The 17,664-nt window shown below is 37.0% G+C and overlaps 1 protein-coding gene across 2 annotated transcripts in view; it reads left to right on the top strand.

Annotated features, from left to right (window-relative positions):
- Nucleotides 1–17,664, top strand: part of c11.1 (maestro heat like repeat family protein c11.1) — a 763,927-nt gene that overhangs the window by 480,913 nt on the left and 265,350 nt on the right. For both annotated transcript variants that reach the window (XM_090407949.1, XM_090407950.1), the window contains exon 28: nucleotides 2,975–3,140. In XM_090407949.1, the coding sequence (XP_090264075.1) occupies nucleotides 2,975–3,140 (166 nt within the window). The remainder of the gene's footprint in view (nucleotides 1–2,974; nucleotides 3,141–17,664) is intronic.

Genomic DNA, 17,664 nt, shown 5'->3' with positions numbered 1-17,664 from the left:
GATGATTATGAAGAGCTCAGGAGACAGCTTGTGGGTGTAGCATGGAATGAGTTAGCTGGAAAAGAGATCAATGCAGCTTGGGGGATTTTCAAAAATTATTTAATAGATGCAATGTCTAAATGTATACCACGGGTGAGAAGGTTAAATAAGGTAGGGGTGAGATGGATGAATAAAGAGATTAAGCATGTGATACAGAGAAAAAGGACATTGTGGAGGCAGCATAAGAGAAGTGGAAGTAACCAATTTCATGAGGTCTACAAAGACCAGGCAAGGAGGGTGACTTGGTTGGTTGAGAGTAGCTAAAGAGAGGTATGAACAGCAGTTAGCTAATGAAGCCAAAAAGAATCCTAGGGAGTTCTTTCGATATGTAGCCAGCAAAAGAAAGAATGATTATGGAAGGATGACACTGATTGGAGGAAATGGTATAAAGACAGCTGGTGCAGAATGTGTGGTGGAGATACTTAATGAGCAGTTCATAAAGATCTTTAAATCTTGTGAATGTGACTTCATGGAGAGATTGAGAGCAGCTGATAATGGGGAGGAGAGAATGACTGTAAGTGAGCAAGAGGTGTTTGGGGAGTTGAGTAAACTAGATGTAAATAAGGTTGTGGGACTTGATAATATATCACCACGTATTCTGAAGGAATGTGCCAGGGAGTTGACACCTGCCTTGACATATTTTTTTAATATGAGTCTTGCACTTGGTCAAGTTCCTAAGCAATGGAAGGAGGGCAAGATTGTGCACACTTCATAAAGGAGGTGATCGAACTCAAGCATCAAACTATAGGCCTATCTGTGTGTCAGGTGTTGTGGTTAAGTTGTTGGAGAAGCTTGTGAGAATTAGGATCCAGAGTTGGGTTGACAACAATGGTATAATCTTTGATGGACAGCATGGATTTGCTAAAGGGAGGTCATGTTTTAGTAATCTGCTTACTTATTACAATAAAGTGACTGCTTCCTTGGACAGAGGAGAAGGATACACAGTAATATACTTGGATTTCGCAAAGGCTTTTGATAGAGTACCTCATGATAAGTTGACAGTCAAACTAGAGCAGATGGGTTGAATATTAGATTAGTGCATTGGATTGGAGACTGGCTATCTGATAGGTATCAACAAGTTGTGTATGGGGGTGCGATATACGGGAAAAGGAAAGTCACTAGTGGAGTGCTTCAGGGGTCTGTTTTAGGGCCATTACTGTTTAACTTGTATATTAATGATATTGGCGAAGATTTGGATGGAGATATTCAGTTGTTTGCAGATAATGCAAAGTTAGGACAAACCATAAAGAGTAATGAAGATGTTGTGGCCTTGCAAGAAGACTTAAATAAATTGAGTGATTGGGCAAGTAAATGGGGATGTGAGTTCAATGTTGGAAAATGTAAGGTTTTAAAATTTGGAAAACAAAGATGGGATGCAGAATTTATGCTTGTGAGGATACGTTGGAGGTGGAAGAAATAAGAGATCTGGGTGTGATAGTGAATAAGGATTTGAAATTTATGGGACACAGCCAAAATTGTGAAGACAACACAAAGGCTTCTGGAAATGATACGGAGGACACTGAAGTGTAGAAGTAGTGAGATTCTTGTTCCGTTGTATAAGGCTTTGATTAGGCCCCACATGGACTATTGTGCCCAGATTTGGTCACCAGGTTTTCAGAACGATGAAAAGATGTTGGAAAGGATCCAAAGGTGATTGGCAAAGGTAGTTTCTGATCTCTGGAATGTCGAGTATGAGGAAAGATTGTGAAGATGTAATTTGCAGAGTCTGGTGAACAGGAGGAAGAGGGGGAGATATGATAGAGACCTACAGGTTGGTAAGGTTTTTGTTATAGGATCAATGCTGGAAAGGTTCTACAGAAAATAGTGGGAGATCGGGGGAGAATCAGAGGTCATCCCTGGAAACTGCATAAAGAGGGTGTGAGTAGTGGAGTGAGAGACAAGCTTTTTTTGTGCAGAGTTGTGAATGATTGGAATGCGTTGTCTGAGAGTGTGGCGTCTGCAAGGAGTTTGAGTGTGTTTAAGACACGGTATGATGAGATGTGTGTGTGATAAAAGGACCTTCCACATGAGTCTTTGACTCCATGAGGTCTTGAGGTAATAATAGTAACGTTTGATTTAAGTGTTATGTGTTTAAGTATCGTCATCTGTGTTTAAGTGTTGTTATTAGAATTCTATTTATTTGACGTGTGTATAAACATTTATGTTATCTACATTAATAAATCAAATTCAAATAAATATTTAATTTTTTTATTTTAAAATACATAATGTTAACGAATAAAATTTATTTCTCTTTACCCTTAATTCTACAAAATGTATTGTGTCCTGGTTTTTTGTTTTCAAAAAATGGGATCCCTAGACAAATATAAATTATATATATATCAGATTTATACCTTAGAGCTTGCAGAATGAATACCATCTCTTCAAGATCTTTGATATAATGATACAACATGAATGCATTATTTGACTGAAACAAACAAAAAAAAAAAAACTCGCTTTAAATATCATTATGATGTAATGTGTTTTATAGGACTTCTTAATTGAAGGATTTACCAGTCTCATGCGGGGATGGCAGATTTTTTGCTTTCTGAGAACATGTGTAGTTAATGTAAGTGTGTGTGGTGATGATTTAGTTGGATTACAGAGTCTGTGGGGGTGACTTTCTGTAATGAGTCATGGAGAAAAAAAAGCACTAAGTAATATTAGTGTTAACGGGGTGTTTGAACTGTATGGTAAAGATTTAGCATTGTGATGATGTCCACTCACTAAAAGCATGAAATCACCTACTGAAAATCATTCTGCATTGATTTTGATAGTTTTACTGTAATATTACTGCATCCAGTGTTTTATAATTATTGTTAGTCATATTATCATTCTTATCATAGTCAAGTCTTGTAACCAATGCATGATATATTCAGATTTAAAATTACAAATAAAATAAGTTTTAATATATAACAAATTCCTCCCACATCTTTAGCCATATTATAGACTGCTGGAAGACATTAGCTCAAGATTCAGATTTGGGTCCTTGTATTGTAAGGCATTTGCTTGAAATTATTGCAGAAAATAATTTACTTGAAGATCATCAAATTTCTTCAAACCAGAAACAAGTTATGCAGAGAGCTTCTTTAAAGCCATTAATAGTAAGTATTATAAATGCTTTATGAAGGAAACAAGTGATAAAAGTTTGAATTCCTAATGAAAAATAATCATTAAAATTAAATAATTCATTTCATTAATTTATACCCATGTTAGTTAGATGTTCAGTTGTCAAAAATTCACAAAAATTATGCCATTGCTTGAATCTCTGAGTACATGGAAAATTGAATTATATAATGTCCCAAAGTGAAGTATTCTACTGTAGAATTCTACTCATTTCTTCAATCCCATTTGACATAACAAACCAGCAAACACCACCAAGGCAAAAATTAACTGTTTTAGACTATAAATAATGAATCATATTTTATTTCTGCTTACTGTAATATTCTGAATGGACATGGATCACATACTTGTATGTGATCCATGTCCATTTATCCATTTCACTTATTACTCATAAGTGAAATGGTTATCATATACATCTAATTATAGTAGATCATCATCAAACATGGGTCCAGTGCCCGTAGGTGTCTGCTGCCATCTTGATATGATTCTTCCATTGCATTCTGTTTTGTGCAAGATGACTCAATATGTGTATAGAGTTTTCACACCATTTGACGATGTCATCGCCCCATTCTCTGTTTGGTCTTCCTCTTTTGTTCTTTCCTTCAATCATCCCAAACAGCAACGTTTTTAATTTTCTCTCATCATTCCTTCTACATATATGGCCAAATAGACATAGTTTCCTTTTGATTATTTTCTGGATCATGTTTTCTTTTGGTTGTATTCGTCTGTAGATTTCCTTATTGTTCACTTTCTGTATCCAGCTTATTCTCAAAATCTTTCTATAGCACTTCCTCTCAAATGCCAATATCCTCCTTTCAGATTCTCTCAGGAGTACCCAGGCTTCACATCCACACAGCATGCTGCTGAAGATACAGGTTTCTACAATGCGCAATTTAGTTTGCATCTTTATAGCTCAGCTCATCCATATTTTTTCCATGGCTTTTAAAATAGTTGTTGCTCTGGCTATTCTAATTTTTATGTCTTTTTTGGGTTGTAGTAGATCATACTACAACCTAATCATTGATGTGTAGTAGATCATACTACACATCAATGATTAGGGCTCACATTCAGGAATGAGTTGACAGGGAAGCTCTACTTTGCAATGAACAGCATGGGTTTACAAAGGGAAGGTCATGTTTTAGCAACTTACTCACATTCTATAATATTATCATTGAGCTAGACAAGGGGAATGGACGCACCACGTCACTTTTCAATTTTGCTTTTGACAGAATACAGCATGGAAGACGGTTGCATAAATTGAAGAATGTGGGATTGGATTATAAAATATTAGCATGGATCAGAGGATGGCTGACTGACAGATATCAAAACGTGGTATACAGGGAATGTGAGTGCAAGATGTAAGGTAACTTGTGGTGGTACCACAAAGATCAGACATTTGTCCACTGTTATTCAATCTGTGAATTAATGATATTGGGAAAGATTTGACAGGCGACATACCGCTATTTGCTGATGGTGCAAAGATAGGTAGGGTAATCAGGAATGCTACTGATGTGCAGTACTTGCAGAATGATTTGAATTGGCTGGAATTGTGGGCATGAGAAAATGGATGTCAGCTCAATATCAGTAAATGTAAAATCATTCACTTCGGCATGATCAGATATCTGTTGTCATATTATATTGGTGAGATTATACTGGAAGAAACTGATCAGGCTAGGGATCTTGAAGTGTTTGTAGATAGCAAGTTGAAGTTAAGGGCACATGAAACAAAGATAGCAAATAAGCGTATAAGTGTGAAAATACCAGGGGTCAGAGAGTGCTTGACCTAGTAATTACATCTGAGGATTTGGCTGTAACAAATATGACCACATTGCCACCAATTGGTGAGAGTGATCATAGGGTCTTGACTTGGGAGGTGGCTAAAGGTATGGAATTTACAATTAAGACAGGGTACATGTGGAATTATCCGGCTGGAAAATATGATAAGCTTAGGAGTTTGATTGGTTCAGTGCCATGGCGTGTACAACTGCAAGGACTAGAAGTTGATAGTGCATGGGAGGCAGTTAAGAAGTGTTTGCATGAAGCAATGGCTGACTGTATACCTAGAGTACGAATAATAAATCAAGTAGGGGTTAAATGGATGAATAACACCAATAAGCTTGAGCTGCAAAAAAAGAAACTACTATGGAGGGAATTTACCGGCAGGCACATGAATAGTATAAAGCGCAAGCCAGAAGGTTAACGAGAGTGTGGTAAGAAAAGCAAAAAAGGATTATGAAAGAACATTGGCCATTCAGGCTAAAGAGAATCCTAAACATTTTTTTCGATATGTTGCAAGTAAAAGGAAAAATGTATATGGCAGAATGATTTTAAAGAATGCCGATGGTAGGGAGGTAACTGAATCAGTTGATATAGTTGAGTTACTGAGTGAGAACTTTGCAAGAATATATCATCCAGGTGGTGACATTGCAGAAACGAATGAACCAGTAGATTATACGGGAATTGTGGTGAATGAAGTGGAGATGAGTAGTCTATTGCATAACCTCAATGTCAATACATCTGTGGGATTGGATGGTATACCAGCTCGTGTCGTACGAGAAGCGGCTAAAGAATTGTCAGTACCCTTGACCATTTTGTTTAATTTGAGTCTCTGGTCTGGGTTAGTCCCGAGGGGGTGGAAAGAGGGGAAAATAGTTCCACTGCATAAAGGTGGTTCCAAGACTGCTGTTGTAAATTACCGACCGATTAACATATCAGGAATCATTGTCAAGGTCTTAGAGAAATTAGTCAAGGAAAGAATACAGGATTGGATAGATGAAAATGGGATATTGTATGGGGGACAACATAGTTTTGTGAAGGGTAGATCATGCCTCAGTAACTTGCTCACGTTTTATAACACAGTGACGGCTGAACTGGATAAGGTTAATGGGTTTACAGTGATTCTACTGGACATTGCCAAGGCCTTTGACAGGATACCACATGGAACCCTAATCAGTAAACTGGAGCAGATGGGGATGGATATATTGTTGGTGAGATGGATAGGAGGGTGGTTGATGGAGAGATACCAGAGAGTGGTTTATTCAGGAGTGGAGTCTAAAAGACGGCTTGTGACTAGTGGTGTGCTGCAGGGCTCTGTTCTTGGACTACTGCTTTTCAATTTGTTCATCAATGATATAGGTAAGGATCTGAGAGGAAGTGTTCACTTGTTTGCTGATGATGCAAAGTTGGGTAGAGCAATTGTGAGAGCACAGGATGTCAAAATTTTACAGGATGATTTGGATAGTTTGGAGGACTGGGCTAGGAAAAAATGGATGTCAATTTAATGTGGTAAAATGTAAGGTTATGCACTTTGGGGTGAAAAGAATAGCAGCAGTATATCACATTGGTGGAACCATACTCTAGAAGATTGATGAGGCCAGGGATTTGAGAGTGTTGGTGGATAGGGAATTGAAGTTTAGGGGGCACATTGCAAAAGTGGCTAAATCAGCTCATCAAATCACTTGGCTTCTGAAAAATACTTTAACATGCAGAGACAAACAAGTTGTTGTTCTCTGTATCGAGCCTTGATAAGACCCCATCTGGACTACTGTGCCCAGTTATGGCACCAGGGTTTCTTCGTGATGGGGAGGAAGTGGAGAGGATCCAGAGACGAGTGACTAAGATGATAGCAGGTCTGTGGAATGAACCTTATGAGAATAGGTTGAAGATTTGTGGGTTACAGAAATTGGTCGATAGGCGTAAGAGGGGTGATATGATTGAGACATTCAAATTACCGAAGGGTTTCTATAAGATTAATCCAGAAGATATTTTTGAAAATAGGATTGGTGGTGGGAGGACTAGGGGCCATGCATGGAAGCTGGGCAAGAATGTGGTTTACAAGGGTGTTAGAGCTAGGGGTTTTTTACTTGGAGAGTGGTGAATGAGTGGAATAAGCTGCCAGAGACTGTTGTGGGTGCTACGACCGTGAATGAGTTCAAGGCAAGGTATGATAGATACTGTGTGAATGTGAATGATGTTAGGGCCTCCCTCGATGAGTCTGTCGACTTCTTGGAGTTACCTGGAATACTAATAATAAAAAATACAACCCCAAAGATAATTGAAATGCTGAAACGAACTTTAACATGTAAAGATAAGGATGTCATTTTACCTCTTTACAAGTCCTTGTTAAGATGTCATCCTGGTTTCCGTTGTGATTCTGATATAGTGAAGAGTGTTAAAAATGATATCAGGATTGTGGAATACTGATTATGAAGATAGATTGAGAGACAGACAATTTGTAGACTGCAAACACTAGGAAACAGGGGTGATATGATTGGGTCTTAGAAACTTGTGAAAGGATCATACAGGATTCCAGTTGGTGTAATTTTTTATTTTATGGAGGGTGGGGAAAGGACAAAAGGGAATCTTTGGAAGATGAGAATGAATGCCACCAAGAAGGTGGTTGAGATCTTCATTTCTTTCTCATAGAGTGCTACGAGATTGGAATAGATTGCAGTTGAATGTTGTGTGCAAGCAGTGTGAATGAATTCAAGAACAAAGTATGATAGCTGGTGTGTGTAGTATGTGGCCTCTCTTGACTAGTTCCTGATGCCTTGGAGGTCTCTCTTAATAATAACAGTAATAATTATAATATTTGCCTTTGTGGACACTGGTTGAACCTACCTTCATAACCAGAAAAATATAATGTTATGCAATTTGGTTTTGCTCATTCTTGCATGGCTTGAATGAATAATGTATTGTTTTTGGTTTCTAAATAATATAACAATGTTGAAAGTTTATTTTTCACTTGGTTAGAATATAATTAATTTATTTTAATCCTTTATCCAGGTGTGAGCAAACAAAGTTTGCGCCTGAAAGTATCTTCAGGACTGGGGGGTAAGGTGGTACAACAACAGGACGACTCCTTGCAAAGGTGGAGCAAGCTACCAACACTCCTGTCTCAGTATCTCTCATAATTCAAAACACATCTCCTTGCGGATATGTCTAATATTATGCATTAAGGAAAGGGCCACTACCCAGACTAGTTTCAACCTTTATTGAGGTCTCTTCAGTGGGAGCCAGGCCCAAGTGGAGACACCGGCCAGAAGCATTAGCAGGTCATCTCTACCTATAGGAGTTGCCAATTGGTGTGCCACCTTTTTAATAAATTACTCTGGATTTAGAGAAAGATGTTGAAAGTTTATTTCTTTCTCTAACATCTTTCTCTTCTATTCTAACATCTAATATCAACATCTTTCTCTAAATCCACAATGTTTACCTTTCTTACATTTATCTCTGTATTCTCTAAGAGCACAAGCTGACTTCTTTGCCAGGAACTTTTGATATGCTTTCTTCGTGTCTTTCACTGTCTCTTTAACTTCCTGTATCCACCATGGAGTTCTTATTTTTCTATCCTTACAAACAACCTCACCTCATGCCTCTCTAGCTGATTCAATCAGGGTTTTCTTCAAGGCTTGCCACTGAATCTCCAAGGTTTGGTTCCTGTTCTCAAACTCTTTCATTTTTCCTTCAATAATCTTTGTGTATTTTAGTCTACAGTTGACATCTGAGAGCTGGTCAACTTTTATTCGCGTTAAAACTTTCTTACATGTCATTCTTTTCAATATGAAAGTTTACCCTGCTCAAGACTAAATGGTGATCACTTCCAATTTCAAATCCTCTGTATATTGTGGGGTCCTGAAGCAGGGAGAAAACATGACTATCAACAATAACATAGTCAATGAGACTTTTCTTATTCCTAGCCTCTTCTCTCCATGTGAATTTGTGTACATTTTTGTTTGAACATTGTGTTAATAATAACCAGTCCATATCCTGGACAGAAATCCAACAAGTATCTGCTGGTATTATCAGCTTTGCTCTTTTCTCCAAATTTTCGAAATATATTTTTGAATGTCTGACAATCATTCCTACTCTGCTTAGATCTCCAACATGGAACAACTTTTCCTTTTTCATTGTGTCAGTTGCTTTCTCTAAAGCCTCAAAACATTCCTCTACTTCTACCTTAGTGGAACCTGCTTTGGGACCATAGGCACAATAAATCTCGTTGTCCACTTCCCCATTCTCATATTTGCCCACATCACTCTACTTGAGAGTGCCTGCCATTCAAGATTATCCTCGTATTTAGTGTTGAATACTATCGCTACTCCTTATCCTTGATTGTCATTGCCTGAATATAACATTTTGTATTTATTGCTCAGAAAGATCTCACCCGTTTTTGTCTTTTTTGTTTCAGTCACTCCTATTATGTCGATCTGGTACTTATCCAATTCTTCAGTTAGTTCCATTTAGATTCCATTTCAAAATTCAGGCTTCTTATGTTAATAGTACCAATCTTAAAGTCTGGTGATATTGAGTCAGGGTGGGTTTTAGGATTTGTTCCAGTAGCTGACTTTTCGGTGTTTGTCCTGATTCCCTAGCGAAAACAGGAGGGGCCTTGTTTAACTGGGCGATGCCTCAGGGAGCATGAAATTCTCTCATGTTCTTCCATCATTTTTTATTTTGGTTTAAGCCAATAAGAGTACAATTTAGTCAGCTAAATCCCAAATTGCCAGCCCATCCTTGTTCGTTCAGTATCCAGGTAGATACCTTACAGAGTGCACCATGAGAAGGTGAGGATTGGACATTAGGTCAGAAGCCCTGATTGGTTCTCTGCATTCCTTTGCAGGCTATGTGGAAGTCTCCTCTCAGTTATATAGCTTTGACCATTGCGCATCCCTCATCCCCTCCCTCTTTAAGATGTTGGTTTAAGGAACACACGCAGTGGACACTATCCTTCTTAAATAGCAAATTCACTGAATCTCATTTTAGATAAACACTAATGGGATATTCTGAAATTACTGTTAAGGTATGTAGGTACTGCATTCTTCCTATCCAGGGACATTACTTACATCATGACATTAGATCCTCTCTGATATCATTAGACAGATAATGGAATCATTGGTTGTGAGTACAGATGTTGCAGTTTAGAAAGTGGTCCAACTCAGTAGTAGAGGGCTGGTCATGATATATATAAAGCTTATTGTTTAAATACTTGATATATTTTCATTGTGAATGCTTAAGGGTCAAAAGCTGTAACTGAGAGGAGACCTCCACTTAGCCTTTAAAGAATGCCTTTAAAGAAGCTCTGGTCGGAGAACCGACCAGAGCTTCTGACCTATTGTTCAATCCTCACCTTCTCATGGTGCACCCTGTTAGGTATCTACCTGGATACTGAATGAACTACAATGGGCTAGCACTTTGGGATTTAGCCAACCAAATTGTATTCTCATTGGCTTAAACCACAGTGTAAAATGATTGCACAACATAACAGAATTTCATGCTCGCTGGGACATTGCCTGGTTAAACAAGGACCCCCCATTGTTTTTGCCAGGGAACCAGGGTGGACAGTGAAAAGTCAGCTACTGGAACAAATCCTGAAACACATTCCAAGTCAACATCACCAGAGCTCAAGATCAGCACTATCAACATAAGAAGCCTGAATGGCAAAGAAATGGAACTAGCACAAGGATTGAATAAGTACCAGATCGACATAATAGGGGTGACTGAAACAAAAAGGACAAAAACTCGTGAGATCTTTCTAAGCAATAAATACAAAATGTTGAACATTCAGGCAAAAGCTGTAGTATTCAATACTAAATTCAAATCTAATCTTCTTGAATGGCAGTCAATATCAAGAAAAGCGATGTGGGCAAATATCAGCATAGGGGGACTGGACAATGAGACTTATTTTTGCTTAGGGTAGAAGTGGAGGAATGTTTTGAGGCTTTTGAGAAAGCATCTGACACAATGAATAAGGAAAGGTTGTTACTTGTTGGAAATCTAAGCAGAGTAGGAAATGATTGTCAGACATACAAAAATATATTTAGAAAATTTGGAGAAAAGAGCAAAGTTAATAATAATGGCAAATACCTGTAGGATTTCTGATCAGGACATGTACTGGTTATTACTAACACAATGTTCCAACATAAAAATGTGCACAAATTTACATGGAGAGAAGATGCAAGGAATAATAAAACTCTCATTGACTGTATTATTGTTGATAGTGATGTTTTCTCATTGGTACAGGACACTAGAGTGTACAGAGGATTGGAAATTGGAACTGATCATCATTTAGTCTTGTGCAGGATCAAGTTGAATTTTATATTGAAAAGAATAACATATAAGAAAGTTTTAAAGCGAATAAAAGTTGAGCAGCTCTAAGATGTGAACTGTAGAGTAAAATACACAAAAGATTATCGAAGAAAAAATGAAAGAGTTTGAGAACAGAACCAAACCTTGAAGAAAACTCTGATTGATTCAGCCAGAGAGGCATTTGGTGAGGTTGTCTGCAAGGATAGAAAAATCAGAACTCCATGGTGGACACAAGAAGTTAAAGGGGCAGTGAAAGAAAAGAAGAAAGTATATCAAAAGGTCCTGGCAAATAAGTCAGCTTGTGCTCTTAGAGAATACAGAGACAAATGTAAGAAAGCTAAACAAAAGTCATGGGACGACTTTGGTAAGAACATAGAAAATAAATATCAAGAAGGTGGCAAGAGAATGTTGTAATGGAGACTGTTGAAAAAGCTCAGAAATGGAGGAAAGGGTGCTGTGAAAGGTATTAGAGATGATAAAGGTGATATGAAAACTGACAAAAAAGATATCCTTCAAGTATGGAGTAATTACATCGAAAAATTGATAAATTAAACAAGCAGTGATGTCAGCACAGTGTTAAAAAAAAACACTCAAAAGGCATGCAATCTGGTATGTGTGTGTGTGTGTGTGTGTGTGTGTGTGTGTATATATATATATATATATATATATATATACTTGAAGTAGAAAAAGCCTGAAATGTGAAAAGGTAGCACGAGTAGATGATATCCAACCAGAAATGCTAAAGTATGGAGGTATAAAATCTTGCAGTGACTGCACTGCATAGTTCAATAAGCCTGTGGAGGGACGAATTCCAGATGATTTGCATAGAGCTCTGATAGTACCCGTATATAAAAAAGGAAATAAAACTGAATGTGAGAATTACAAGGTACAAAAGACATATCGGTGATTACACCACATTTTTTTATTATTATTCAGTTCTATAAATAGTTTATGCCTGCAATTACAAGGTATTTCTCTACTGAGTATTCCTAGTAAGATTTACACAAGTATACTTGAGAAACGGTTAAGGATTGTGGAAGAAACGCTTGGTGAAGAACTAGCTGGATTCAGGCCAAATAGAGGCTGTCAGGATAAGATTTTCACTTTGCGACAAACTGTTGAGAAATCATGGGAATATAAGAAAGATCCGTATTTAAGTTTAGTACACCATATAATAGCTATAAATATAGCTATTATATGGTGAAAAGCTATTCAAAATGCTATTATATGGTGTCATGGGGCATTATATTAAGCAATACTTAGTCTTTATGTGAGTTGTAAGTCAGCAGTTCGAATTGAAGGAAGTACACAAAGATGGTTTGATGTTAAATCTGATGTCATACAACGATGTACGTTATTCCAATTGTTATTCATTATCTATTTGGATCACATATTGAAGCAAAGTAGTATTAAACCTGATATAAAAATTGAAGGTGTTAATCTCAGCTTTGTACTTTATGCAGGTAATGTTATACTTTAAATAACTTATACTTTTTAAATATACTTTTAAATCTGCTACAAGTCTTCAAGATTCCCTGACTAAATTGAATAACTCTTTTAATTAATTTGGTATGAGAATCAGCAATAACCATACAAAGACATTAAATTAAGCAGAACCATTGAAAATATAAACTGCATTGCGAATGGAGAACCTATAGAACAAGTAAAACATTTCAGCTACTTGGCACCATTTTTAGTAAAGACAGTAAATTAAATATGGAAATGTACAATAGAATCAACATAGCTGGTAAGGTAGAAAGTCAATTGAAGAAATTTATATGAAATAAGGGAGAAATTAATCAAAACATTAAGTTAGCTGTATTCAAGACAACGTTCAAACCAATTTTAGGTTATGAATCTGAGAGCTGGGTTAGAAATAAAACACTTGACCAATGACTAGAGAGCACAGATATGAGACTCTCATGAATTAGGGGCATGAAAATGGCATCGATGGCAATATCATATTAAAAACGAGGATATTAGGAAAGTACTTGAGATTGTTAGCATCCAGGAATGTGTTAGCAGAGCTAATTTCAGGTATGATCACTTAAATAGAATGGGAGATGAAAGATTACCAAAACAAATGCTCTCTACCAATTTGGCAGGGAAAAGACCCAGATGAAGACCAAGATATAGTTGGATTGCTAGAGTAAAAAGTGCTGGCTTAGAAGATCTGATAATATGTTGGATTCTTGACAGATAACAGATTGATTTGGAGGAAAATTGTTGATAGGAAATTAGTAATGGTGCAAGTTTTTCATAGTATTATCATAATATCCTGTACACCCCTTGAGGATACATGTCCATAATTTGTTGCTGATGATATATTTTCATTTTACAGAATGCAATTGTGCTATTTTTAAATAAACACAGATATGGTGTGGTTAGGTTATAAATTTATTGTCTGTTTCTTATATCTAATTGTGATTGTAATGGCAGTCAACAGATTTAACATGTTATTACCCAGCTAGCTACTATTTAATATCTGCATTAAAATCTGCATCCATCATACTTGAGGATTTCATAGCATGCTATGCATGTGATACATATTCATCCCATAGATAAAAAAATGTAACAATTGAGGAACAGAAATTTGTATGTATGCATTAAATGTAGGCACTGTTAAGTTACTTAAATATAAAGAGCTAATAAGCTTCATTTCGGCGATATAAACATTATTTAAATTAAGGGAATATTAAATCCCACATTGTTTTAAAACCGGATAAGAAACTCAAAGATTGGATTCAGACAGTTTCTTGCCGAATATAGTAAACTATAAAGTATCGGCGACCACTAGCGTGAGCTAATGCAAGTGACCCTAGTACGTAGTACAATAACGGACAACTCGTAGCAAAGGTGGTGAAGTTCTGATCGCTATTCTTAGGTATTTCCCATAATGTAAAAACACATTTCCTAGGAAATGTATGCTGTTATTACATTATGGTGGAAGGTCACTACCCAGACCGGTTTCAGCCTTTTTTGAGGCTTCATCAGTGAGTAGCTAGACCAATTAATACCAAAGTGTATAGCGAAAAGAACTTATACTCTGCTATAAGTTATGTCATTAAGCACTGTTAAGTGCTTAATGACATAACTTAGTTTAATTAAGTTATGTTATTAAGTTATTAAGTAACTTAGCTTAATGTCATTAAGCACTGTTAAGTGCTTAATGACATAAGTGTTTCGATCTGAGGATTAAGCAGCAGTGGAGATAGTGCTTCAGAAACTGAATGCTGACTTGTAGATAACAGTACGTTATTAGAGTGTGAAGAGAACCTGAAATATATGTCTAAGGAATTAACCTTCTGACCTTGGATGATGTGGCATAGGAGATGTTTTGTCTCGTGGATGTGATTGTGTGAGTGAATGTTGTGTGAAAGCAAATGCATAGATTGACTGATAGAACTGCTGAAAAAGGAGTTGGAAGATATGAAGACTGAGTTGAAGAGGGTGAGTGATGAGATTGGGAGGCTGGAAAGGTTTGCATGTTCATAAGGAATGGGAGTAGATGTGAGAGAAGAGCATGAGAGACCAAGGAAAAGAGGAAGACAAGAGAATGAAAGTACAAGGAAAGAGAGAAAATGAAAAGATCAAGAGACTTTTAAGAAAGGGGAGAGAAAGAGACTGGAAGCAGAAAGGGTCAAGAAAACCAATGAGAGAGGAATGAAGATAGCTGTTCAGAGAGAATCAATGATTCAGGCTGTGCAGAGCATCATCATCATCAAATTCCTGCCATGTACCCTCAAGGGGTGTACAGGATATGACAGTACTACATGAAAAAATTACATCATTACTAACTTCCTATCTACAATTTTCCTCCAAATCAGTCTGTTACTTGTCAAGACTCCAACATTATCAGATCTTATATTTCTATCGTCTAAGGCACTTTTTACCGTATCAATCCACCTATATCTTGGTGTTTTCCTGCCAACCTGGCAGAGAACACTTGTTCTGCTAATCTTTCCTCTCCCACTCTATTTAAGTGACCATACCACCTGAGATTAGCTCTGCTAACGCATTCCTGGATGCTGACAATGTCCAGCTCTTTCCTAATATTCTCGTTTTTAATATGATATTGCCATTGATGCCATCTGTTCACGCCTCTAATCTTTCTCAGGATTCTCATATCTGTGGTCTCTAGTCTTTGGTCAAGTGTTTTACTTCTGACCCAGCTGTCAGATCCATAAGTTAAAACTGGTTTGAACACTGTCTTGTATACAGCTAATTTAGTCTTCCGACTAATTTCTCTCTTATTTCATATGAATTTATTCAATTGACTTCCCACCATACCAGCTTTGCTGATTCTGTTGTCTATTTCTATATTTAATTTACCATCTTCAATAAAAATCGTGCCTAAGTAACTGAAATGTTTTACTTGTTCCACAGGTTCTCCATTCACAACACAGTTGTCATTTTCAACGATTCTGCCTATTTTCATTGTCTTTGTCTTTTTATTGCTGACCTTCGTACCACATCTATTACAACAGCTATTCAATTTAGTCAGAGAATCTTGCAGACTGGTAGCGGATTTACTTAGAAGTATAACATCATCCGCATAAAGCAAAGAGCTGACAACATCACCAATTTTGATATCAGGTTTAATACCACTTTCCTTCATAATGTGATCCATATAGATAATGAATAACAGAGGGGATAATGTACATCCTTGTCTCACACCAGATTTAACATTAAACCATCTTCCTGTACTTCCTTCAATTCTAACTGCTGACTTGCAACTCAAATAAAGAATAAGTATTGCTTCATATAATGCCCCATTGACACCATATAACTGCAGTGTATTGAATAGCTTCTCTCTTGGCACCTTGTCATATGCCTTTTCCAAATCGACAAAACTTAAATACAGATCTTTGTTATATTCCCATGCTTTCTCGACTATTTGTCGTAAAGTGAAGATCTGATCCTGACAGCTCTATTTGGCCTGAATCCAGCTTGTTCTTCACCAAGCTTTGCTTCCACAATTCTTCTCAACCGTTTCTCAAGTATACTTGCATAGATCTTGCCAGGAACACTCAGTAGGGAAATACCTCTAATTCTCACATGCAGTTTTATTTCCCTTTTTATATATGGGTACTATGAGTGCTCTACTCCAATCATAGGGAATTCGTCCCTCAGTCCAGGCTTTCTGAACTATGCAGTGCAGCCACTGTAAGACTTTTATACCACCATATACTTCAGCATTTCTGGTCGAATATCATCTACTCCTGCTGCCTTTCCACATTTCAAGCCTTTGATGGTTTTTTCTACTTCAAGTATGGATATGTATTCCTGACTGCATGCCTGGTCAGTGTTTTTTATCACTGTGCTGTCATCACTGCTTGTTTCATTTAGCAGTTTTTCAAAGTAATTACTCCATACTTCAAGAATATCTTTTTCTCCTGTTTTCATGTCACCTGTATCATCTCTATCTCCTTTTACAGCACTCTTTCCTCCATTCCTAAGCTTCTTCAACAACCTCCAGAATATTTTGCCACCTTCTTGATATTTATTTTCTATATTCTTGCCAAAGTCCTCCCATGACTTTTGTTTAGCTAGTTTTACACAGTGTTTCGCTTTCTTACATATGTCTCTGTATTCTCTAAGAGCACAATCTGACTTATTTGCCAGGAACTTTTGATATGCTTTCTTCTTTTCCTTCACTGCCTCTTTAACTTCCTGTGTCCACCAGGGAGTTCTGATTTTTTTATCCTTGCACACAACCTCACCACATGCCTCTCTGGCAGAATCAATCAATGTTTTCTTCAGATTTTGCCACTGAATCTCCAAGGTTTGATTCCTATTCTCAAACTCTTTCATTTTCTTTTCATCTTTCTGTATTTTACTCTACAGTTCACATCTTAGAGCTGCTCAACTTTTATTCGCTTTAAAACTTTGTTACATGTTATTCTTTTCAATATGAAATTCAATTTTATCCTGCTCAAGACTAAATAGTGATCGCTTCCAATTTCAAATCCTCTGTACACTCTGGTGTCCTGCACCAGGGAGAAAACATCACTATCAACAATAACATAATCAATGAGAGTTTTCTTATTCCTTGCCTCTTCTCTCCATGTGAATTTGTGCACATTTTTATGTTTGAACATGGTGTTAGTAATAACCAGTCCATGTCCTGAGCAGATATCCAACAGATATTTGCCATTATTATTAGCTTTGCTCTTTTCTCCAAATTTTCCCAAGATATTTTTATACATCTCACAATCATTTCCTACTCTGCTATTTAGATCCCCAACAAGGACCAACTTTTCCTTTTTCATTGTGTCAGTTGCTTTTTCTAAAATGTCAAAAAATTCCTCCACTTCTACCTTAGTAGAACCTTCTGTGGGACCATAGGCACAAATAAGTCTCATTGTCCAGTTCCCAATTCTCATATTTGCCCACATTACTCTACTTGAGACTGCC

Source organism: Typopeltis vanoorti, chromosome 18, assembly GCF_054136105.1.
Source record: "Typopeltis vanoorti isolate ZY-2024b chromosome 18, IOZ_Tvanoo_1.0, whole genome shotgun sequence".
NCBI lineage: Eukaryota > Metazoa > Arthropoda > Arachnida > Uropygi > Thelyphonidae > Typopeltis > Typopeltis vanoorti.
This window is presented reverse-complemented; position numbering and strand designations above follow the sequence as displayed.